Source organism: Talpa occidentalis, unplaced genomic scaffold (assembly GCF_014898055.3).
Source record: "Talpa occidentalis isolate TD23 unplaced genomic scaffold, MPIMG_talOcc4v2.1 talOcc4.307, whole genome shotgun sequence".
In the NCBI taxonomy this organism is placed as follows: Eukaryota; Metazoa; Chordata; class Mammalia; order Eulipotyphla; family Talpidae; genus Talpa; species Talpa occidentalis.
In genome coordinates, this window is record NW_023603263.1 from 8,754 (window position 1) to 36,136 (window position 27,383).

Below are 27,383 nucleotides of genomic sequence, written 5' to 3' on the forward strand. Positions count from 1 at the left end.
TCCCTTTTAGATAGTTTCCCCAGTGACTTCAAACAGCAGAAAGACAAGACTTGATAAACGAGAAAACCAGGATATTTTAGGTTATTTACAATCTGCATAAAATCCAGATCTCAGAAAGCTGCCCAATACTATCCCTTTTGTCCCAATCTACAGGAAGTCTTAAAATTGTCACATAAAATTTTTTACCACAAATTTACAACTTGCTTTCAATGAAAAAACTCTTCATTTCATAATTTTCATACCACTTTTTTCTTTTTTATTTAAAATATTATAACCAATTAACATACTAGATAACATTGTTTACATTCCAGTGGTGCATGTTTAATGACTAGGGCATAAATGATTAAAAACCACAATAATTATCTCAGCATTCTCTACAAAGTGCCCCATTTTGTTTTGTCTACAGGAGAGGAAAGGGAATGGAACACAGGGAAGGGAGTGGAATGAAGGAATGGCATCATATAGGGAAAAAAGGAAATGTTCATTATTATACTTAAGTTTTCAGGTTTTAAAACCTATTAAACAGGATAATCTGTAATGAGAAAATAGATGTCACAGTCCAGGTAGACAGCTAGTTTAGTTTAACTTCATCATTCAGCTAAAAGATTAAGAGCTTCTCAAAAATATACCAAATATCGGGCCTACAAAAGTAATTTATTTCTTCTTAAAATTTACTAAGATTTACTCCTTTTGTAAAATGTAAAGAATGGACTGGTATCACGAGCAGGTTTCCACTTACAAAAACAGAGAGTAATAATGTCCAACGAGCACATCTAACACAACTTTCCAAGATACACAGTGAAAGAATTTACACGTGAGTCTCTCTTACTGATGCAAGGTATATTTTACATACTGGTATTGTGTTGACATTGGCTATAAAGTATTTAACACACATTTATAATTCACACTCAGTAAAGATCTAACAGCAAGGGCAACAGCTTACTTGGGAAAGCATAGAAAATTAGTGTGAGGTAGTTCAATAAAAACCTAGTTTAATTTGTAAATTGTGAGAATAGAACATTGTGCAAAACTAATCCACAGGTATTATTTCTCAAAAGTTTCAGTAATGAAGAGAATCTAAACCAGAAATGGCCAGAAGTATTACTCTTACTAGACTCTCCTTAAGAGCACTTAACTAAGAGCAGTTAGTTTGAAATTAGGACTTTTGTTTTCCTTATTAGTTTTCTAATCATACCCCAAACTATACATTTCTGCTTCAATGCCCTTTACCTCTTCATCTTTCTTGCTATTAAGGAAAAACTGGTTTCCTCTGAATCAGGAAAAACCTAAGAGAGATCAATAGAAACACAATGTATACTAAAATGTAAAGGATATGGAGCGGCAACATTTAAGAGGCCTGCTAATGACAAAATAGTGGTGATTGGTTTTTCTACTGTTAAGAATTTACTGGGGGTCATGGGGCTTCATGCAGTCACTCTACAGCTAATGTATGACTAATGAACGACACTCACAAACTACAACAGTATCTTGAAAACAGACTGTTTTTACCTCAAAATGTTGTGCAGGCTTGTGCCTAGGCAACACTGAGTAGTTATAAGTCTTCATATGTGCAGCACATACTGGCCGATAACATAAACCAAGTCTTATCTATAACCCCAAAAAAGCTTCACTTGCCTGCTGCTGATATCACTGTCAGACACTGACCTCTTCTTCACCTTCATCTTTTAAGACAACAAAGCAGGATTAGCATGGAAGAGAATAATGAAAAGGCTTCCAGGAAAGCTTGCTGCTTTATATATAACCAAACTTCTCTGTATTGCTAAAGGGGTTATGTGGCAGCCTTCTCATTTAAGAGGTTGGCATTTCTCTTAGGAAGTCTGGTGTGAATGCACTATGCTCTTACCAACTTGAAAGCGTGCATACCAGGGACAACTAGCAGCCAAGAGTGTGTGACAAAATGAGAACTGTTGGGCAAACAGTATGAAAGAGTTGAGAAGTTCTATCTATATATATATTGTAATTAAGCAATCCCAACAGCACAATCATTTTACCAATGGTCAGTATACATCAAAGGGTAACAACAGTAACCAGGAAGACATGCAGAAAAAAATTAGTGTTCCTTTCCTAATCTATAAAGTTGAATGATAAATCTTGGCCAAAATAATTTTCTGGTAGTAAGTTGGGAATATTAAATATATAAAGCTGAAAAACCAAAATGATAAGATAAGCAAGGTACCTTTACATAAATACTGCTTGACAGAAGTTTTATTTATAAGTTCTCTTAAAAATATCCCACATATATTTAAGATGTTTTAAAGGTTCAAAAAGCTTCTAAAATAAATAGAACTAGAACATCCTTAGCCCAACAGATTGAAAAGAAGAGGGAAAGCTGTATTTAGATATTTTAAAAACCTAAACACAACATTTAATAAACAGATTTTGTTTTCAGGATATAACTTAAGTATTTTAGTCTATATTAACTAATAAGAATCTGTTTTCTCTGCAACAACTTAAACATGCTGGTTGGCAAGTGGTAGCTGGCATTTTACAACAAACGACACAGTAAAATCATGTGGTTTTCCTTGCTTAACCAAAATCTGTATCAATAGAGATGGCTTTATCAGCAATCAAACGTAAAATATGGGAATCTTCTGTCAGCATGTCAGTTGTTAAAGTGCAATAGTGAAATAATCTATTTTAGAGAAAATACAGCTAACTGTCAAACTAACAGAACACACTCATGTTCAACTTTTTGCTGAAATCCTAAATCCAAACCGGTTTCTACAATTAAAAGGGTATCATACTCTCAAAACTCTACTTTGGCAAATAAAATTAATGCACCATGTTGTGATGAAAAGGTTAGAAGTTTTAAGAGGTTGGAAATCATAACTTTAAACCATCAAAAACAAAGTTGCTATTTCAAAACATATATAAAGGCTAATGTAGTTTAATCCTAAGTATTGCACATTAACAATGACCTAAATAAAATACCTTACTCAAAAGAATTTTTGCATTATATATATGAATAACATGCTAATAGAACTTTCACAGAATGCATGTTGAGCTGCCCCAGTTCTTGCTCCTGGTGGTCATTAATACCAATACGTTTTCTGCCTAGAACCTTGTCACTTATGCATTTCCCAGTCAGTTCATTACATGAAATCCTTCTTGTTCCAAACAAAATAAACAAAAACAAAAAAAAACAAGGGGCCTGGGGCATTACAGACAATCTATTTCTGAGATAATGAGACTTCAATGACATTTTACTTAAGAAAAATTCAGTTATAGAGAAATAATTCTGCAGATATAAAATGTAAACAGTTAACATACACTTGTCAGGAGCAGCACCATTCTTACACTACTCAACATCCAAATTGCATGTTTTATTGAAAATCAGGTATAAAAAAATGAAACACTAAGACAAAATAATCACCACTTAAGCCTGCTCTGCTCAATGTGAAGAAACAGTCCTTAGAAAATGATATCCTATATATGGCTGTGTGCTACTATTTTCAGATGAACGGTATATTGCTCATTTGATACATTACACCTACAGAAATCTAAGTAGGTTTTGGAACCTCCCAACAGTTAGTACAAATATAATTATGCTAAACAGGTAGAATCAAATGGCCAAAAACACCATGCGAACCGGTGCTTAACTGACTGATACTTTAATAGGAAACTGGAAAGATCCAAGGATCTAAGGCTGCAGGAAAGGGAAAGACCAGACTCTAGATCATTGCTGGGACTTACAGCCTGAGCAGATTAACTCAGTGTATACAAAAAAAGGCTCATAGCTAGTAGAAATGAACCATCTGTTTATTTGTATTGAAATGCATTATTCATGAAGTATCCTCTTGACTTTATGTGATCATAAGTTTCAAGCATGCCACAAATTTGCAGCAAACACCATATTCTTTTCACTTATGTTGGGGGGGCAGAGGGGAAGGAAGGTGGTGGCAGACACACAGTATCTTCAAAGACATATTCTAAATTATTCTGCCACTTAGACGATGGGGCTTTTTGCCAAAATTCATATAGGATAACCTACCAATTATAATAACTATGTTAAGATTGGCAAGTAGCAAATATTGGAGGTTTTCTTTTAACACGTTCATCATTTACAGTAGTTATTCCTGAATATGACTGGCTACAGGTTATATTCCCTCACTCCTCTGGGGTAAGTTCATTGATAAGCACATAACCCTGAAGGATAGCATCATGAACAAAACATTTGAAATAAATTCTAATAAAAAACTATAAAAATCTTAAATAATTCATGATATAGGCAAGTCACCACATAATAGTTGCTTTGATAAACAAAATCTTACAAAATCAGTAAAAAAAAATCAGCAGCATAAGATAAAGCAAATATGCAAAAATTTTAAACCATGATAAAATAATTAGGTTTACATTATACAGTTAATTACAGCAAAAATACAATACAGTTTTGTTGCTGTTTTAAAACACAACATAAGTTTTAAATTACATCACTTGAAATTAAAAAAAAATAAACTACTTTACTACAAAATGAATTCTACATTTTTGAAAAATCACTCAAAAATAAGACCACTGAATTGTTTTCAAAGTAGTTCTATCAATGACTAAACGATTCCCCATCCCTCCTACCTCCCCCACCCCCCAAGGCCCAAGTAGTCATCTACAGCAGCCCAGAGGTCCAGCTGATGCTTCTAGACTGCTGTCTGTATCCGAAGCCAAAGTCGGATCTGTTGACATTGAAGACACATCATTGACAGACGACGATGACGAAGGATGCTGAGAGCCACTGATCACTGCTGCACCTGTGCTATGAGAAACAAAACAGCAAATCAGTTGCAGAGAGAATTGCAGACCAAGTTACTTGTACTATACTACCTGGTAAATAATTTTTCTCTTAGGTTTAGAAAGCTTGCTGAAGATAAGTACAAGAGATATTCTACAGCAGAAAATTCTGAAAATGGCTGGAAACTTGGAGTCCTGGATTTTCTACTAATTTTTTTTCAGTTCAAGACAAGAATTTAAGCTGAGGCTACTTAAACGGTCTTACAGTAAGATTGATAATGTGCTTCAAAGTGTTTGTGAATAATGCTGATAACACCTGAAAAACCACCTATATTACATTTTGCTGGAGAGAGGATCTCAGAGAGATGTATGACTCAAAAAGCTAACTACTGTCCTATAAAAAAATGACTGATGATATATTTGTACTGTAAAGTCCAAACAACATTTCTGGTACATCCTGTTTTAAAGCAAAAATCATTAGAAATAATAAAATCATTTTCATTGGATATGAACTTAATTCAACTGTCCTGGTTTACATGAGCTAACTGGACTTGTTTGGGTCATTCAAGTGCCCTAGCTAGGTAGACTCGGGTCATGTTATTTCTATTCTAATATTTACTAACTGTAAATATGAATTTGTTAGAGTAGGGACAGAGTGTTTCCTTAGCCAAAAGTTGTCTAATAAGCATTTCCTGGATTTTAAAAAGTAATAGGAATATTTATCCTACAGAAAAACCCTCTCAAGGGAGTTGGGTTGGGAGGGCAGAGGTTAATGATACTGTGGGGTGGGAAATATGCTAAAGGTGATTCATACACTAAGAAGGTACTTTTCAATCACATGATAACTAAATAAAGGTCACCCCAAATATGAAAATATTTTATGGAGATTATCCAAGAGGACATTGATGAAGTAAAAGCAATAGTTTCCAAGTTGAGGACTAAGGAGAAGTTTCAGACACCCAAAATGCTGAAACTAGACAGGCTGAGCCACTGGTCCAGAACCCAGCATCTCAGTGTTTGAGATTATAACTCCATTCTGTCAAATAATGAGCAAAAAACCACATATATGAAAGATCCTCTGAGAGAGTTTCATCACATGCAATAAGAAAACAGCCAGGTGAGTAGGAACAGCAAATCTTTAGGTTGGTGTGGAGAGGACTTGGAGACAGAATGGAATAAAACAGAGAGAGACAGAGCAGGTGATAGAAGGTGAAATGGAAAAGGAAAGCAGATTTAGTACATCAGATCTGACAGAAGTAAAAAAAAGAAAAAAAAAAAGATAACCTTCTAGACCCAAGAAAGGTCAGTTAGGTTCCCAGTCAGGGTAAAGTGAAGAAACTATACTTTCAACAATGTAATCCATACAACACTATAGAATGCACTTTTCTGACTGAAGGATACTCAATATCATGGTTAATTTTCAAGATTTGTATTGAAACTTTTAAATCATGAAGGCTTCTACCACATATACATTTTCATGTCTTTTTTTTTTTTTTTTTTTAAAATAAAGTCTTTTTTTTTTTTTTTTTTTTATAGAGGCATGTTTTATTTATTTATTTGTTTGTTTGTTTGTTTTGTTTATACATGCACTGGGTACAGTCAGAAGCGCGGGAGGGTGAGAGAATTCACCAGAGCCAGAGCGGGGAGCAGAGCAGACAGAAGGACCGAAGTACACTGCTGAGGGGAGCAGCGGGCGGCAGGGGAGGTCTGCGCGCCATGTGGGACCCTCCTCCGGTGGCCTGGGAGCAGCCGGGGATCGAACCGGCGCTGCAGAGGCCGCAGGCAGCTTCGCAACCCAGCGCTCAACCGCTGCGCCACCGGGGAGGCCCTCATGTCTTTTTTTTAATTCAAATCTCTTAATCTGATAAAAATTAACTTTTAAATGTATAACCAGTTAGGTCTTTAATGTGAAAATTAAATACCTAAGGAAAAAAAATACTTGTTTTCTGAACTTTAAAACAAATTCTTAAATATTTGAGTGGCAATAATATGGCAAATATTTACAGTATCTGGGTCATTTCCTTAAAGTCTTTACATACTCAAAGCATGCAAACTCACATTAATATTAGTCAAACCAAAATAAAGACAGGAAGGCAATTCAGTGGGAAAATAAATATATTTCATTTTTAAAAATCAAGTAAAAATGGTATTGTGATTATCTGGTAATTTGATTTGTCAAAGACCATTCTATGTTTTTGTATATAAGCAACAACAGAGTATTTTTATAACAGCTTAATTTACTAATACTCTTCTTTGCAAGCTGTTAATTGAGAATCCAGACTATGTCAAGTAATCTGTAGTCCTGTCCTCTCCACTACCTATTTTGTAACCATAGATAAGTATTGACCAACATCTAAATTTTTCACATATAAATTAAGAATATGACTGTTCTGCTATCTTATGAGATTAATGAGTTTACTCAAACATTTGACATCACTAGGGTATTATGCTGAAGTATAAAGGTCTCCTCAATAATGGACTTTTCAAATCCCACTCAAGTCTCTATCATGAACAGTTCAATTTTACTACTATATATCAATACAAAATCAATTAGTTAACCATGCTAGTAAAACATTTATAACTTTTTTTTACAACTAAATAGTAGGTAATTGTTGAAACCAACTTATATATTTAACGGGTCTATGTTATAATTTCTTCTTTAATGACAAGAATACAAAAAAAGTTTTAAAATTCTGTTCTTCAGTAGAATGTCAATGAAAGAAAAAGAAAAGATATGCACTTTATGAATATATTAGGTATGATGTATTGTTACAACAGTGTAGCAGTGCTTTTAAATTTAACTGCCAAATTGTTCTCCTTATAATGATTATAATGATTAAACTTTAAATTATGATGAAAGCAAATACTGAAAGAGCTATAGGTCTCAGGTCACTAACGGTCTCACAACACAAGAAGCAAAATGTGATTTAACCAAGCTTATATTGTAACCAACCTAAAGGAGAAGGTTGCCCCCGTATAACTCCATTCTTGGTTCGCTCCTCCAAGTCCATAACTTCCTTGTATATTAATTCTGAAAAAGACATTAACAAAAACAAACTGTTCAAAGCCTGAGAACCAAGCTCACAAGATGTTTTAAGCAAAAATTTACACACATTAAGTACTTTAAATGGTGTCCTTACAATGGCAGAGGTTCTGCAAGTGTTAGCCTAATATTCAAAGGTGTTGTTAATTCCTCAATCCTTACCCATAAATTATTTTGAAAGAAACAAAATCTCTGCCTAACTAATGTTCCTAAAGTTAGATTAAGAATAGTGCTGAATTTAGAAGTTTTATCTTTCTTACTCCACCAGAACTTTGTAATATACCATACTATACCATACCACGTATCATTGTGTACTGAAAGACTTGCTTAATTCTGTCTCTGTGAGAACTAGAACCATGTTTGTCTTATTCACTTCTATTTCCTGATCCCTGGCATAGTACCTGGTACACTGTAGATGCTTGCCCACATACCTGTTAAGATTTTAAATCAGAGTGTGTGGAAGTTGCTTTTATCAGAGTGGAGTATAAATACATTCCTACTAGGGGAAAAGAAGCAGGCAGCTACACTGTCTCTGTCAAGATTTTCCATGGAAATCTTATTCTTTTACCAGGTGTCTGGGCAGTAGGTAGACTGTTGTGAGGTCTGCTCCTAATAAAAAGATACACCAGATGCTGCCTTGCTTGTGTGTACTCCTGTCCTGTATTTTTTTAAGTAATCTTGATGTCAACTGTGATCTGCCTTGTCAGTCTGAATATCTACTTAAGAAGAATTTTCTGGTGAATGCTACCACACCATTCTTCATCTTCTCTTTGGGTCATGGAAGTCTCTGAGATTTGCATAAATGCAGTAAATCCTCCTCTGAAAAAATATACATGCAAAAAATGTTCCACAAAATTTTAAGCCATCTGTAATTCTTAAACTTTGGATGAAGAGCCTCTGATTACAGAATATGACAACATTTATGCTGGTCAATGGTTAAACAAATGGATATATTGTAACAAACATGAGCTAGAGACACCTAATTTTGCCTGCTATGGTAACCTTCTTGGGCTTGGAACTAGAAAAAGCAGTGTGTATGAATGGCCTTGGTAATAAATTTTTACTATGATGCTAAAACTCAAGCAGATCTTGACAAAAGTAGTACTGAACTATACTTGGGGGTAGGAAAAAAAGGTAGACTAAAGGCAAACATTCTTAAAGTAATCAAAAATGTTAGATATAGCTGTATACAAACAAAAATACTACGTTTCAATGATTATAAATTGTACTTTTTCATAGATTACTATCTCTGAAATTGGGTGCAGTGCAACTGGCAGTGTTTTCTCTTTCTTACTGGTACATAACCATGTGTTTTACAATAGGTGATCTATTACGAGTCTATGAAATACCATAAATGTCTATTGTAAATGTAATGATACATACAAATATCAGGTAGATATTAATACATATTCTGGCCCACAGTTCTACCTGTATATTACTTGTTACAATACATTCTATCCCTTTCCATCATTCTGGTGGGCTCTACAGAGTCTAAATATGTGTCTTCCAAAGACAACTTGTAGAAAACTAATCTCTAGGAACTCCTGAGAAGAATCATATTTTTTTCTCTCCTCCCAAATAATTTATAAACACACACGCACACATAGACGTGTGTGCGTATGTATGTTCAGATCTATACCTCCCTGTTAGTCCCTTTTACCTTCCCACTACGCAGGTTCTTAGTTGTTTGTAATATGTCTTCTGTCTCCATTTTAAGATTAGGCAAGAAATGCAGGTCAAATGACTTACCCAAAGTCATGTAACCATAAAAGGGGTAAGAACATTGATAACAACACAAATGAAGGTAAACTGGATCTAGGTATTACCTGGCCCAAATGTCATCATTGCATCTTTCAAAGAAAGAAAAATTTTAACATTTCCATGACTATCAAGGTATTAATATTCACCTGCATTCATAAAATTACAGATTTGCAAATATTAAAAAAAATCTCACTCTGTTGGCAAGGGTAGGGGTAAAATAGCTTATACAACGCTGATAGAAATGTGAACTGCTGTAATTTCTTTGGAGAGTAATTTGAGAATAATTGTAAAATATCCATTGGTCAGGCATATCTCCTAGGAGTTTTCTTTGTATTAAGATATAATCACATATATATCAATAAAGTAAGTGTACAAAGTATACAGCCATTTATGATCAAAACAAGCTAGGATAAGAGAAGGGTGCGATACCAAACACACATATTTGTCTGTTTGGAGACTATGGAAGAACACAAAGGTTCCAAAAAGTGCTCATATTTCTGTGTCTGGGAGAGAGGGGGCATGAGAGATTAGGATTAACTCAGGGAGGGAGGGAGACCTTCTACTTTGGTGAAAATTATCATATTACCAAATATCATGACTGACAGAAAATATCTTTAATTTTCCTAATGTGATGAATAAATCAGTATAAAAAGCCAGGAGCCATTTCTGTTTCATCTCTAGGAATCCAGTGCACATTACCTTTCCATTCTTCTATTGTGTGTTCCCTTTCATCTAACTGTTTATCAGGTATTTTTGGTGGTGGCTGAAAAACATTAAGACAACAATAAATGAAAAGGTTTCCTTCAAAACCTAACTTTAATTCTAACTCTTAAGATTAAGTACAATGTATTCTTTAAGCATTAAGAACTTACAGCTTCTGCTTCAGAAGGATCATACCAGACATTGATATATGGGTGCTGAAGAGCTTCATCTACAGAGATTCTTTTAGATGCATCAATTACCAGCATTTTGGATAACAAATCCCTTGCCTGACTGGCTGCAGAAATAATGATGTTAATGTACATATATTCTCATAAAGGCTGTTAAATTATCGACATATTTCAGAAATTTGCAATTATCATTTAGCAAAAAATGTAAGTTTCAAAAAGAAGAGATTTATCCGACCATCCAGCAATAACTTTGGGTCATGTCCCATAAAAATAATGAATACACACACACACACACACACACACACAGATTAAATATATATATTTATAAAAAGTACCTTTAAGTTTGTTGTGTTCTGAGTCAGCTGGGAAAAGTACATCGGGGAAAAGCTTTTCAAAGCTATATCCAGCATATTTAGGTCTGTTTTCAACATAAGTCCTTACTGTTGGTTGCAGTTTCTTCATGAATTCAGGACATGGTGTTCCAAGCTGTTCAATAACTTTATTCCACTGATCAATATCTATTATCAAGTAGCTAAGAAAAATACTCTGTATCTAATGTTCAACACATTAGTCATATCCAATTAGAGTAAAAAGAAAATGGCAATTTAAGAAAAATCCCTAGAAAGAATGTGGCAGTTATAAATCTTATAGGTTATAGTCACCTTGCAAAATGCTATGATCTTAGGTGAACAGAAAGGATCAATAAACAAGCTTTGCAATCTTATTTATTGTGTGTGTCTAATAACACTGATTTTATCATAAAAATGAAAGCTTAACCTCACAAATTCTAAATACAAGGAACTCAAGTAATAATAAAATTGCTATCCACAGTTACTCTATATGTAAACTGCACACAATTCTAGAATACAACATTTTGCCTTTTATCAATCTTATCAAAAAATATGAAAGCATTTCCTAGAGGATAAAAAAATACTTCTTATACTCTGTCCTGGTTTTCTGAGTTTTCCAGAAAATGGCTTTGATAAAAGTGGCATTTTCTTTTTTAACTTGTGTTAATAAATTTTTTTAAAGCTCTGAAACTTACAAAATGATTTGGTGTTTTATACTTCTAAGGTTCGTATTCTCTAATCTCCTTTCTCCTAGTCTATAGCACTCCCTGCAGACTAAGACCTAAAAAACCTTCGTATTGTAAATCTACTTAATATGGCTTCCCTACTCCTTCTAGTAACACAATTCTAAGTATTACAAATTGACAAACATGTAACAAATCACTGCTAATACAAATATTAAAAACAGAAGAACAAAAAGCATGAACCCAAATCTACTCATCACTATATAAAACTATTACTGCTGAAGTTCTCAGATGAAAAAAAAGATCAGTATGTTGAGTAATGAGAACAACTAAAAACCACAAAACGCACGGAACATAAACAAAAATGAAGATATGATGAGGGGGAGGGAGAGGGAGGGAGAACAAAAGAAAAGGATGGTCAAAAGCAAAAGACAGTTCCAAAATTCAAATTTAATTCCTAAATACTTACAGATTTACTCAAGTATCTAATTATTAGAAAAATTTGAATGCAAGCCATGATTTTTGATTTAGGTTAGATAAATCAACTCAAAGCCAGCAAGTAGTTATAGGTAGTTGTACTTGAGCAGTTTTCAGAATTAACATATGAAACAATCAATAAATGAGGGAAAGGAAAGTCTGTCAAATAGTAGGTGGTATTTTGAAAAAGTAATTTAGCAATACTTTATTATTAGGGAGAGACAAAATACATTATACCTGACCAAGCTGAAGTGCTATCATACATTTTGACCTTTAGAAACTACATTTTAGGCCAAAGATAAGGATACGATCTGTACCTGGGAACAAAACACCACCTTTGATCATTTCTCCCATGATGCACCCAACTGACCAAATGTCAACTGAAAACAAAATGCAATGACATTAACATAAAGATTTTGGTTAAAATAAAAAAATATAGAAACAGTAAAAAAAAAAAAAAATCACGCACACCATGTATACTTCAAAATTATAAAAAGCAGTATAAAATAAAAATGAGTGACAGTGAATGTGCTCTAACTACCAGCAGAGACTGTATGTCCTACTGCCAGATGCAGCCTACAAATACTTCAGCTTCTTATCTCAACAATTTTTGAACTATAATAGCCACAAACTTTGTCTATTTAAGAAAAACCCTTATGTATGAATGTACCATATTCATTTTCATTAGCAAACATAAGGAAGCTCATCACCTAACTAATTAAACTGCTGCAGCAGCACAAGGATACAGTCCCTTCCTGGAAAGAGGATTTTGTGGCAAACCATTTCTCCCATAATGCACCCCACAGACCATAAATCCACTATATGTTTGCAGCACAAAAGAAGGAAAAGCAAAGCAAAAGGTTGTTAAAATCAAAGAAGCATAATATGACTGCATTATATAAAAACTGCAAAACATCACAAAAAGAAAAAAGTGATTGTAATTTCAGCTAATGGAATATTTAAAACAAATTATTTTTCAAAAGGTTTTGATTCATGAAAGCAAATATGGAGTATGGTCTTTTACTACATATCTAATTTTAAAGTGAGAGCTATGCACAGAAATCACATAATTAAAAAACCTACACATTTCACTGAAAATTTGTTTATAAAATATAAGATAAACACAGACTTTGTTAGTAAGTCTGAAAATTCATACAAGGTAGCCAAAAAAACAACAAACAAACCTGATAACCATTTTGTGGTTCAACTGTGCATTGTACTCTCTCTTTAAGGCAAATAAAGAAAAAAAGCATGAGCAGAAATAATCTAGTGTATTACAATATTTAACAGAAAGAATGCATTTCTATGAATAAGTATAGTGAAAAAGTTCATATAAAGCTCTTCAGAAAATTTCTAACTGGTTCATAAATTGATTTCAGAAGTGCTATGTTTATTTTGAATTGGAAGTCATTTGTTTTCTTGGCAACTTCATACTACATTTACTCAACTATCCTAAAAGGAACAAATGTGTAGAGAATGAAAATCAACTAAGAAAACTTAGTAAAAAGAAGTATATTTCACATTTTCCATTTAAAAGATTTTCAAACCCATAAAATCAAACTGCTATTGGCTTGAAGTTACTTTTGCCTGGATACATTATGAAATTTCCCACAGATTTATTATCTACAGAATCTCCTAGACTTACAGATCATACATGATTTAAGGAAAAAAGCCTTAGAAACTTGCATTTGTTTTTAAAGTTTGAAGGCCCAAATTTTTAAACAGCAAAAGAGGAAAAGGGGAGGAATGATATTAAAGCTATACCTTTTACCTACATTGCAGGATTTAAGAAATTAAAGCCTGTATTTTCTAATACACTTTTTTTTTTTAATAAGAAGTCTGCCAGTTCATTACAAAATATGAGATGCTAAATAGGAAATAATTTTGGAAATCCTCTGGAACTAAAATTCATCTATAATTTCATATTAAAACACATACAAACTCTTTTATGTTTATCGCATGATTCAATTTTCATGGGTAAAATTTAGAAGAAATGTTAATTAATACACAAATCAATTCAGCAAACATTTTTCCAGGGTTTTTATCTTTAGCAAAAATATATTACAGTAAGTTTTCCCTCTAAAATAACCAGCTTATGTAGGCAACTTAAGAAAAACATACTTTAAAGATAGTAATTGGGTCAATGAAGACTTTCTAAGAACATGCTAAGCTTAAACCATAGACAAACTAGCTTTATAGGGTCTAAATGCTTAGTTAGTAGGCAGTTAAAATATATCCCATTATATCACACTTTTCAAACAGCTTTGAGGTAGTTTGTCATAAAAGACACATAAAACAAAGTTGTTAAAACAAGTGATGGTTGGCAGGGGTGGTGTGTTAGTGTCACTAAAAGAAGGAAGTTCTTAAATTTAACTTTGCAGGCTAGTTATCTTGATTATCTGACTTGGTTTCCTAGGGGGGAAAAGGCAAAAAGGTGAGCTACATGCTACTTATGTGGAACCAGGAAGCATGTTAATTCTTTATATGACAGTTTTACTTGGTGCTAACTTACGGTAGGGAGCTTGTCCCAAAATCACATATATAGGATACTGTGTGACATATTACACAATGTCTATGAGAATCAATGGCTTTACAGCACATGCAAAAGCAATATTCATGCTGGCCAGTTGATGTATCAATTCTCAAAAGAAAAAAAAAAAAGAGTAGCACTAAATCCAATTTAATGGATTCTACAGGTATAAGACAATTTTAGGTGGAGAGCAAGAAAACAAAACTGCATGTTTAAGAAAAGAACAGTAAAAGTTTAAAATATTTGTTTTAATTAGCTTGGAAAAGGAAAGGAAATTAAGCTAGAATTCCTAATTCATTATTATCTTTTATCAGAAAGAATCCTGAAGGGTGATTTAACACAGTTTCCTGATTCACTGTGAACTGCTGTTCCGGATTTCTTGTTAGGAAAAATGTCTAGGTTCTATTCTGGAGAATACAGTTGACCCTTGACCAACACAGGTTTAAACTGTGCACGTCTATTTATACTCGGATTTTTTAAAATAACTACATTAGAAACATTTTTAAGATTTATCACAACTTGAAAAAACTTTCATATGAAGCAAACAGTCTAGAAATATGAAAAAGTTATGTTGTAAATGCATAAAATACGTGTAAGCAAATAATAGTCTATATTTTAGGGGTAGCTGGGGGCAAAAAATAGTTATTTTATCATTTACTACTATAAAATAAACACAAATCTATTGTAAAAAGTTAAAATTATCAAGACTTAAACACAAACATACTGTATGTAATGCAGTGCATTTATATTCCAGAGAAATATAAGCAAACATAATGATGTAGTGTTAAAACACAGCTGCATAAAATTACCTGCAGTGCATACTCTATTACTGTAATAATTCACAGCCACCTCTGGTTGCTCCTGCAGTGAGCTGCACTGTTACAAGTATTCACTGGAAACACTGAAGCTAATCCTCACCCCATGAGCAGTTTCTCTCTCCAGTTATACTGGAGAAAAAACTTATACTCAAGTTTTTCAACTGCATGGCAGCTATTATTCTTAACATCTATGTTGATCAAAGGTCATATGTATTTTAGATAAAATTACCACATTTTAAAAATTATAGTTTCAGTCAGTAAGATCTTGTGTAGATTTTATTCTACATATCTAAATTCTGAGATTTCAATAAAATTTCTTCATTATATAAAAATTTTAATTCATGAACTACATTTCTGATAATTTTCTTCAGTCTTGATTCTAACACTAATATATGTAATTGAATATATCCATACATAACAATGCTATTTAAGGCTGAAACAAGGCTTTTGTAAAAAACTGCTTCTTCCAAAAGGTGACCTTAATTATCCATTAGCTTTGTAGAATGGCCATATTGTAGCTCTTAAAGTTTACAGTAAGTGCTACTGCTAATTAACTTTAGTATTATGGATTTAGAAATATGTGCAAAGGTTACTAATGCAAATTAGATTACTACTAAATTGTCAGGACACTACATACTTTCCTGAACCCAAGTTAAAAAAGCTCAATATTTTCAAGTTACAGGCAAGCAAATGGCATATATTCTGCTACAGGAGTAAGGACAAAAAAATTCCTTATCCACCAGTTATGTATTCATATTGAAATAATAAGGACCCTGAAGTTTTTTCAAATATTTATGACCAAATTTATAGTTATTTTCAAACTCTTGAAAAATGTTTCAAATTGATAAACATCTTACTCTGTGCACATCAGCTAAGTAATTACATAAGAAAACTAATGAACAAAAACAAATAAATCAGAACAGTATTTCAAGTAAATAGTGTTTGCTGACCGTTTTCTTTGTAGCCCATCCCTAGGATGACCTCAGGTGCTCTGTAGTAGCGAGTCACTACATAAGGTGTCATCATAAAACTAGTTCCTGCAGTCCTGGCCAGTCCAAAGTCAAGAATCTTCAAAGTGCAGTCTGATTTTACTACTATATTACTGGGCTTTAAGTCCTTCAAAAAATAAAGATAAAAAAATGACTGCTATGATAAAGATTTTACAGTTCACAAGTTCACTTGTAAAATAATTCATCTACTTGTTCATTTTTCTCTCTATAATGGGACATCCATACCAGATTCATCAAAATAGGTGAACTTGAGAAATGATATCAGAATAGGTGAACTTAAGAAATGAGCTTGATGACATTTTAAATTTATGAATATATACAGTTTTTAAAGAAGTCAGTAATGCTTTATTTTTTAGCAATTATGTTTAGCTAGAGAATTTTGATAAGAGTAAGTGCAATTTGGAAAGGCATCTCAAAGTTCACATGCAAACTATTACAGCAAAAGAAAAAGAGGCCTAAGTTGGCATTTACCAATCAAAAATAGGTCATTCTATATCTATCTAAGCAAATATTATCTGACATTTCAAATTGGCAGGAGTAGAAGTTCAATTCTAAGGCACCAAAACATTTACCAGTTTTTCCATTACTGATTTTCCCATCTGAAATCACAAATTTACTTATAACATTTTTGTCTGCCTACAGAGGTAAGACACCATTATCTTGGTGCTACAAATCCATCAAATTACTTGTTGATGCAACTAAATAATTCTGTGAAGAATTTTCCATATATGACCCCAATCTTAAGGAAGTTTATGCTATATAGGATCATTAAAAGGAAAGCAGCACGTCAATGATTGAAAATTTTTTATTTTTTTTCCTACTAACCCGATGAATAATTCCAGCAGAGTGAAGGTGCTTGATTCCACACAGCATCTGATAGAGAAGGTATGACATTCTTTCATGATCTAGTTCCATTTGAATCACTTGGCAAAGATTTGCATCCATGAGCTCCATGACAATGTAACTTCAGGGTGAAAAAACATGACAGCTTAAATGTATAGCAACAATCTAAGAGTAATGTACTAACAACAGAATTTTAATGATCGTACTTACACATCCTGAAATTCTTCTAGGGATTTCTGTGGCGTGAAAACATTCAACAGGCCAATAATCTATAGTGGAAGCAGAGATAAAAAATTGGAAATTGGTTCATAATACTTTCAATGAAGAACTATAAATACATGGGTTAAAAAAATCCATCACCAGTTTAAACCTTTCAAATCTTATGACTCAAGTTACTTATTTCATATATTTAAACTAACGGCCAATGGTTGGTGGGGGAGAGAGGGAAGTGGAGTACAAAATATTTTTAGGGCAGTGAAAATACTCTGTATAGCACTACGATGGTAGATACATGTCATTAAACAATTGCCCAAACCCACAGAATGTACAAGAGTGAACCCTAATGTGAACTAAGGACTTTGGGTGATTACAATGCATCAAAGTAGGTTCACTGATTATAACAAATGTACTACTCTGGTGAGGGATATTGATAATGGGTAAACCCATGTGGAGGTGGGGGGGTGTTATGGGAAGAAGAGGTTCTATGTGAATTCTGAAGTCCTAAAAAACTCATTAACAGAAGAGTTCCACACAATCCATTCCACTAATAAACACTCAATTATCAAGGACCTAACATTATACAATATATTATCTGTACATAATTTGTAAGCAAATCTTCAATACCTTCTGCCAGCTCTTACCCAACTCAGTATCTCTAATTAATCCTTGTCCTCCAGCTTTTCATAATACTGCTTTTCCCCAGTTTTCCTCATTCCCAGTTTATTCCACTGGTTCATTCAAAGGTATGCCAACCATTCTGTCTTTAATTCTCCTTTTTTCTCTATTTGTATCCTTTTCCTGAGTGATATTATCTATATCTTTTTCTCTGAATATCTTTATGTGGGTAATTTCCAAATGTGTATTAAAAGTCCTTGCTAAGCTTATGAATCTCAAGTATAAATTGGCATGTCATATGGAAGCTTCAAAAACAATATGAAATTGAACTCATTATCATTCCTACCAAACTCATTTTCCAGGGTACTCTTTTTTTTTTTTTTTTTAAAGATTTATTTATTTATGCATACAAGAACTGGAGTACAGGTCAGAGGCGCAGGGGGGGGTGAGAGGATTCACCGGAGACAGAGTGAGGAACAGAACAGGCAGACTGACTGAAACACACTGTTGAGGGGAGCAGTAGGCAAGACAGGAGAGGTCTGCCACACCATGTGGGTAGCTCCCTGGCCAGGGAATGAAACCATGTTGCAGAAGCTGTGGACAGCTCCACCGTGCTGTATCTTAACTCCTTATGCCACCAGGCCCCAGAGTACCTTCTTCATTGCAATATAAGGCTCAGTGATTTTTGACTCCTTTTTCAGAATTTGCACTATAATATTTAAGAGAGTTGCCCATTTTATTGTCTGAACTCTTCCTTCCATTCCCTGTGCTACTACATACGTTAAATAAGGAGCCTGCTCTTTAACATCCATGAATTTTTCCCCTTAATTAGTAACTACAACACCAGAAGCTTACAGAAATACATGGATGCTTGCACAGAGCTCTCAATACATTGTAGATTGTGTTATCTGTAATCAGAAAGTGTATTTTATAAACTCCTGTGGACAAATACCATGAACATCTGCAGTCAGACGCTTTTAATATACCACTTCATAAAACTATCCTTTCCACAATTCACTCCTACTTTATTTTGGAGAAATCATTCCATTAGGTAACCTGAATTATCAGTAGGCTTAATGTAAGTTTTAAAAAGTCTAATTATTGTCAAAGTGAGTGAAAGCTGTATGTTTAGATCTTTATAATTTTTAGATTTAGAATTAGGAATATTTTCCTAATTCTGCTTAGGTATTTTTTTAAGTTTCTGCTAAAATGATACATACTCAACATAAAGTCACCAGTGAGTACAGCATTACTTAAAGAGGTGTAAGCGAGGTAGGGAACAGTGATTTGAATTTTATATTCAATATTATTAAAGTTCCAGTGTTCAAGTATAATGGCAACTTCTCATCTCTGTGGTAAGGCTCTAATTTTCTGACATGCTAGCCTGACAGAAAACAAATAATATGAGATATCAAGTCCAAATAAAGTTCTGCTACAACACCTATCCCTTTAAAACTCCTTTTGCAAATGCAGTATTAGAGAATTATACAATCTAAAAGAAATCATTTTTATATAACTTTAATAAAGTTGAGAAAAATTCACATTGTAAATATACTGGGTTGTCAGGAAGGTCATAAGGTATTTTTTCTGGGTTTTTCAAACAAAAATGCATCATGACTTTTCCAACAGCCCAACATACACCTTTTAGACAACGTTACAATGCTTCTGCAATTTAAAACCCCTAATATTTTAAGTTTTTGTTATTCATATATTCATGAAAAAAATCTTGATTTTATCTACACTTAGAATTTTCTAAAATGGTCACTTACATTTTTGTGATTAACACATTTCATAAGAACTAGTTCTCTGTAAGCCCGCTTAGCATGAGTCTGATTCTGAAATGGCCGACTTAGCTTCTTGATTGCAACATTTCTTTCAAGAATGGCATCATAAGCTGCACTGTAATAAGAAATTAAAAAAAAAAAAACTCAATAAAAAATCTCTGAAACCGAATTCATGAAACCATAATGCAGTTTTCTTACTTTCTCCAAAAATAAATGCAAATGGATCAATTTCCAGTCTTTGATGTTCAACATGTTTCTTCTATATCTATACCGATTTCAGCATATTCCTCAATGTAAAGCATTGTTAACTGTTTCTTAAAACGCTAATGAATTCAGAGACAATGGATAGTGAAGACAGAGATTCTGCTTCTTCATTGGGGACCCTCCAAGATCTGTCTAGTATACAATGTACACTCAAATGTACAACTGTATGTAACAAGTATTTAAGTCCAATAAAGTCTAAACTGAGTCCTTCTTCCTGCATCTTCACCAAGGAAAAACAGAAAAAAGAACACACGTGGTCATAAATTCCAGTAAAAATATGTGCTGAAAAATTCTACATTAGGATGTTTCAACACAAAATGAATTTATAATGAGGAAGGTACATAGAGAAGTGGCTATATAAAAGATTGTTTTATATTGTAAAAAGACCTTAAAATTTTGTTTTGGAGGAAGAATTAAAAATCAAAATGTTTATAAATATGAATGCTAGATTTCAGGTCATCACAAAATGCTTCATACCTGTTAATGAAACACCTATAATTCTAGAAATGCAACAACATACTCATTACTCTTTATATCTTCCTTTATGACACTGATGAAACAACACCTTTCATATTAGACAGGTCAAAGAAACTAAGGTACTAAAGTATCTTACTTTATCTACTAAGATAAAGTATCTTAAAATCAAATAATATTATGACTGAAAAAGATAAAATCATTTGGATTCACCACTACCTGATACAACGCCAGAGGTTAAGTATTTTGCCCAAGGTTAGTTAGAAAGCTAAAAACAAAGCTGAGACCAGAAGACAAAGACATGAAGATTGGCCTTTTCATAATAGACCATCTAATACACTATAAAAAAATTTGTTTACCTAGTATTTGGAAACTAGTATTTATTAAAATTCACTTGAAATGTGAGCTGTTGTGCGGCTCTCTCACTTATCACATACGGTGTAGAAATATGTGTATTTGGAAAATTAGCATGGCATAAATGGATGATCTATCTATATATCACATATATAAAACTATTGTCTAAATACAGTATACATATAATCAAAATACACATAATTATAATCTTTACTTACTAAATGCCATATTTACAAATTAAATTCTTAAGTTAATATAAATAAAAAACATTGTGGGTCATGAAAAAATTAATAGAATTTCTGATTATTTCAGATAAAGTTTGCTTTATTTTTTACAATTAAACTCATTCCTAGTAATTTTCATCAGTTAAGTCAAAGTAAAATTTCAAACTCTAAAAATGTTCAAAGTTATGTAAAGTGGTTGCACTATTTTGTATCAAAGGAAATTAGATTTTTAACTGCTATGTGCACAAATGAGAAACACATGGGGATTCAGAGCCCCCTATAAATATTTACTTACCACTGTCTGGACTAGTGCCCAAAATAATGCCTTTAAAGAAAAAATTCAGTTGACTCTGATAGTAACATTAACAGGTGTTAAATTTTTCTTCAATATTTGTCAGCATCATAGTAATAATATTTTATGACAGAATAAACAAAACAAAGATATTTATTCCTTAGATCAGGAACTCATTAAGAGGGCTTCAGGTTTCTTCCAGAGCAACTTTTAAAAAAAATTCTGGCATACAAATTTCACAGTACACTCACAGATGGTACAAAAACATTAATAAATCTTTAAACACTACTAAGTATTTTATAAATATACTCCCTCACAACAACCTTGTAAATTAAGTGAGAAAACAGGCTTATAAGTGTTAATTTGTGACTTTATGAGTCACAAAGTTAGAAGGTCAAAGAGCCAGAATCTGAACCCAGAGTCTTTCAGAATCTTTCTCACATTGACTTTACTACACTATTTTCTTTACATTTAAATTTGTGGTTGGTTAAAATGACAATCAGTCAAGCCAATAATACTTTGTAAAATGACTCCATCTCTGTAATTCTTGCTATTATAAATTACTTCCAAAATACAGAAAAGAGAAAATGCCAGCAGTGTTCCATTATACAAATTTGTTTATAATTTAGTATTTTCCATAACTCCTCTGAATTGGGGGGAAAAAATTACCATAGATTAACTCCCTTCCTTCTATTCTCAGAGGTAAGCAGTATTCCAAGTTTGGTGTTTATGAATGTTTTTATACTTTTGTACATATGTATACATCCCTAAGTACATGGTATTATTTTGCACATTTTAAACTACATATAAATGACAAATTATGCATATATATATTCTGCACATTGTTTTTAGACAACACATTTCAGAGATTATTCCTGTTGATAAATACAGCTCAAGTTCATTTTAAATGTTGTATAGTATTTCACTGCATGAATATAACAAGTTTTTTCACTCTCCCATTGATAGATTTGATGCTTTTACCAATTTTTGCTATTATAAGTGGTGCTGCAAAGAATGCATCTCTGTGAAAATGTGCACATTTTTCTAAAACCTGGGAGAACTACAGGGTTCTAAACATTTATGATCTTTAATGTATTCCAAAACAAATCTCGTTTAAGAAGTAATAAAACAATTATGCTTGAATGAGGCTTAGAATTCCCTAAAACATTAGATTATGCTAACTTAGTAATCTGAAATCATTGGCAGAACTGTCCAAAGGACTGTTTTGCATTTCAGTTTATACAGAAATATACTGATCAATAAAGCATATATACACCTTTTGTAGAAATTAGCTTGTAAATCAGTTTTAAAGATACATATACATTTTTTTTTAAAATGGGAAGGAACTTTAATACAATTTGGAAATACAGGAAAAGGAAAGAATCTAGTTTCTAAATCAAGCACCCAAAGTTACCCATCCCCTTGTGGGTAAAACTCCATCCAAATGGGATTGGCCCAGAGCAAGGCCCCAAAGCCTGCCACAAGTCTAAAGAAGATACATATACATTTTGAAAAACATACAGGGAGATATTAGCTGACTTCATTTCCCAGTGTAAAATAAAGTTTTTGAAATTCCAGAGTTTCATTATAACATGAAAGTGACGATTAAGGGAAGCTTCTTATTAAACAATAAGCTATGGGAATAGCTATAGACATGTAATTAACAAGCATGCCACTTATTCCAAATATCCAAAGATATCTGACTTTACATGGTTTATGACCAGTACTTAACTATAATTTATACTTAGAGATGACTCATTTATAAAATGTTTTATGAATAAGATCACTATTGTCAAAAATTTATAACTTTAATGTAATTTTTATAGCTTTAATTTTTTGAGGCAAGCTAAATATTTACCAAGGTGTTGATAAACTGAAAGGAGAGAAGAATTAATGATTCTTTGAAAGTGAAAACTTACCATACTATTCCTTGAGCTCCTGAGCCTATAGGTTTTAAATTTTGATATCGTTTCAGGACTGTGAATGTAGAATCTCCAATCTCTACACTATAAAAATTGCTGTCACGCTTGCTTCTACTCATGATGGCAAGTAACTAATTTAATGGCTTCATCCAAAAAATCACCAAGGTGCTGCAAAATGGAAAAAAATGTGATTAAAAAAATGAATTTACTTATAACCTAAAAATCTGAGTGACCACCCTGTTAAACGATAGTAACACAGACTGCTAGATCATGTTTAAACAACTGCTTGATTAAAAAACACAATTACGAAGAAAAAGCCAAACAGCCTGATTGGCCTTCATTGTATGTAAGGAAATGACCGATAGTTCAAAACAAAAACAAAAACTTTGACTAGGATAGTTTCTCTAATTTAGAAGTCAATGGTATTAATAAGTATACACACTTACTGGAAGACTAAAAAATAAAAGCAAATTAAGTATAGCTAAAATGTTTTAAAGGGCACTTCCATAGCTTAAAATGTAAAGCCAGTCCTTTTAATGTGTTTATTTACAGAGAGTAAAACTTAAATTTGTATTAGGAATAGATAAATTTTCATGCAAAAATAATTCACAATTGCGTTTAGTGGCACAAGAAAGGGCAACAAATTGATAGGCTTTAATCACTCCTACCTAACAAATACAGAGCAGCACAGGGCATCAGTGCTGTAACATTTTGACCCCCAACAGTAACATTCAGGTATAATGCATATGTTGAGGCTGTAATGGTTGAAAGGATGAGAAACAGGATATCTCATATATTCTTGCAAGATAAAATAAGACGATACACGACAGATATAAAAATTTATATAAACAGGGCCTCGCTGGTGGCGCAGGCAGTTGAGTGCCGCACTGTGGGCTGTCCGCAGCTTCTGCAGCGCGGGTTTGATCCCTGCCGGCCAGTGAGAATCCCACATGGCGGGGCGGACCTCTCCTGTCTCACCCGCTGCTCCCCTCAGCAGTATATTTTGTCAGTCTGCCTGTTCTGTTACCCACTCTGTCTCTGGTGAATCCTCTCACTCTCCTGCGCATCTGCCCTGTACCCCGGTTCTTATATAAATAAATCTTTAAGACAGGCATTTAGTATATTAGGATATGAAACAAAACACTGCTCTGAACTATTGGGGACATCAAAAATAAACTCAGATTGATCACATTTCTTTATTATATGTCTGATTAAAAGCCAATGCAGGCTTTTCCTACCCATTTGAGATTTGGTTATTGACAAATCTATTATCCATCCTTACTAGATGAAAGTGACCTATCGAAAAAGCAGGTAAGGTAATTCCAATCTACTCATGACATCACAAAATAAACCAACCATTTATGACTAAAGAATTACTGTTTCGTGTGTGTGAATATGTGGTTGTAAGACAACACTAACACAATTAACAAAAATCCTGAAAATACTTACATTACAATGCAAAGAAATAATTCAGCAAAATATTTGATGAACAAATAGTCAACAAATCTTAAGTGCCTACTATATGTTAGGCACTGTATAGTGTCCTGGGACCAGATGAATAATTTGGAGGTTCATGAACTGACTTCGAACAGAGTTGAATGGAAGCCATCACACAATGGAGAGTAAGACCCCTGGCTGCTACTCAAAGATTATATACTATGAGAGGAGGGACAATAAGAGTTGGAAGAGGAAAACTAGACAGCTATTGTAATACCCTATATGAAAGAGATACAATTAAAATTAATGTGGATTCTTAGGGTTGAGTTAAATAAACAGAACTCCAACAGTGTAATTTGAAAAGAGAAGATAAATGAATCTGAAGCAATTGAGGAGTTAAATAAATGATCTGAATGAATTAAAGGCAGGCCTGGAGAAACATTTCCAAAATCAATAACTAAATTAGTCTTGTAACACTCCGGAGAGCACTGTTTGAAATGACAAGTCTCACAAATTCTGCCTAAGTAGACAGACCATAGTTTAAAGGAAAGAGATTTCATAATGACTGCAACACTCAGGTGAAATACAGACTAATAGGATGCTGAAATACAGACTAATTTTCTACTTTAACTTGAATTCTCTATTTCCTACCAGAGTAGGGAAACAGAAGTGGGAAGAGAATAATTTCAGAAAGTGTTGGGTATCAGGACTTTTCTTAAATATTCTATATATTTATCCTGGAAACTGCCCAGGGCTTGGAAACAGTATTATTTTTTTAAAGATTTATTTATTCATTTACACAAGCACTGGGTACAGTCAGAAGCGCGGGAGCATGAGAGAATTCACCAGAGCCAGAGCGGGGAATAGAACAGGCAGACTGACGAAACACACTGCTGAGGGGAGCAGTGGGCGTGGCAGGAGAGATCTGTCGCGCCATGTGGGACCCTCACCGGTGGCCAGGGATCGAACCGGTGCTGCAGAGGCTGCAGGCAGCTTTGCAGCCCAGTGCTCAACTGCTGTGCCACCATGGGAGGCCCGGAAACAATATTATTAATGGTCTCTGATAATCTGTACATAGGCTCAGAGGCTGAGTGCAGAGCTGAAGGTGTCTACATTTCAAGTAGTCGAACTATGTGTGCAGATGAGAATTCCTAAAGTTTACTTGAAGGAGGTAAGATGAAGAATCCGGAGAAAAAGGGGCACTTTGTGGTGCTTCACGCTAGCTAACAGGTTTTTCAGTTCTCTAACTTGCTGGAAATCAAAGAAAAAGTTGAATAGCTCTAGCAACATATATAGGACAGATTTCCCTTTCCGCTAAAGGAGTAATAACAAGCCTTCTCTATTCTCAGAACAGGGTGATCCACCAGCAGGAGTGGGTCCATAGTGCCCATACAGAAATCTGAATGAAGCTCTGGCAGGGCTAAACAGTGATAGCCACTAGTAAGTGGTCTCTTCATTGAAGCCTCAGCTGCCACTCTCATGAAAAGGTGACAGAGAACTCCTGTCACTTACAGTTAGTCACACAATATTTACTGACACACCTGAACACAATAGTAATCACCTCACAGAGCTCCCAGTTAGGAGCCAAAGGAGATCTTACATTGTTTGGTACCTGCCTGATTATCTATGGCTGTGATAAGAGGAATGAAAGAAAAAACAGCAGAATGCTTTAGAAATCAAGTCTACACTAACTACACTGAACAAGATAGGAACACTGAGTATGAGTTAATCAGGCAGGGAGCAAAAGCTTTTTAGACAGAAGAAATATATGTCCAAAGTCCCCAAGAATTCACGGATTTTAACTATATACTTTGATAAGTTTTGATAATACAAAGTTACAATTTGTAAGAAATTGCTACACTCTTCTCACTTCACAGTTAAATGGTGGACAACTAAGGCTGGAGTGGGTCTTAGTGCACAGTGGTATTTCTATGTATTTCTACTTTAAATATAATTGGGACATAAGCTGTGAAAAAAACATGGAAATGGAACAGATGCATTTACATAATGACAACTGAGAGCTGTTCAAGAGGCCAACTGAGGACTTAGAAGGAACAATGATAAACTTAATGAATTTTGGAACAATGATTTGGTTTAGATGGAAGGCAAAGAAACTCTTTACTGAAAGTAGTCTGACTTCATTAGTTTGGCCTAACCTCATGGCACCTACAATACACAGAACTGTCACTTTAATGACCATTATTCATTGCTTAGAAAGCAGGTTTAATCAAAAGACTACATGTTATATTTACATAATTTTCTTTTAAAAAAAAAGTTACAGTAAAGGAAACAGATCACAATGGCCGGGGAGGGTGTGATTAAATAGATAAAGAGTATGAAGGCGTTTCACTGGGGTGATGAAATAATTCTGTATACTTGTGGTGGTTACACTACTACATGTGATAAATTACATATAACTACACAATTTACATAAAACTGGTAAAATCAGATAAAGTTTGTAGTTTGGTTAATAATTATGTGATAATGTCAGTTTCCTTGTTGGTTAAACTGTTGTATCAATAGGAACTTTCCGAACTTGAAAAATTATACTACAATTATGACAAATGTCAAATGCTGTCACTGGGTGAAGCAGTGTAAAGGAGACCCAGAAATGCTTCACAATTTTTGCAACTTCTGTGTGAATCTAAAT

The 27,383-nt window shown here is 33.6% G+C and overlaps 1 protein-coding gene across 4 annotated transcripts; it reads right to left on the reverse strand.

The window, feature by feature from the left end:
- Nucleotides 1-7: 7 nt before the first annotated feature.
- Nucleotides 8-23,485, reverse strand: LOC119256545 (mitogen-activated protein kinase 8). Of its 4 annotated transcripts, none has more exons than XM_037524353.2 (11): nt 23,294-23,485; nt 19,752-19,881; nt 17,359-17,417; nt 17,131-17,269; nt 16,246-16,411; nt 12,256-12,327; nt 10,773-10,955; nt 10,420-10,544; nt 10,247-10,310; nt 7,697-7,774; nt 8-4,763 (listed from the first exon to the last, which is right to left on the reverse strand). In XM_037524353.2, exons 1-11 carry the CDS (start codon nt 23,413-23,415, stop codon nt 4,618-4,620), a joined length of 1,284 nt encoding a protein of 427 aa, XP_037380250.1. In that variant the 5' UTR covers nt 23,416-23,485; the 3' UTR covers nt 8-4,617. The 4 variants fall into 4 exon arrangements, with proteins under 4 accessions (XP_037380250.1, XP_037380252.1, XP_037380251.1 ...); XM_037524355.2 differs by having other exon boundaries at nt 8-4,768; XM_037524354.2 differs by lacking the exon at nt 12,256-12,327 and adding an exon at nt 12,694-12,765.
- Nucleotides 23,486-27,383: the final 3,898 nt, after the last annotated feature.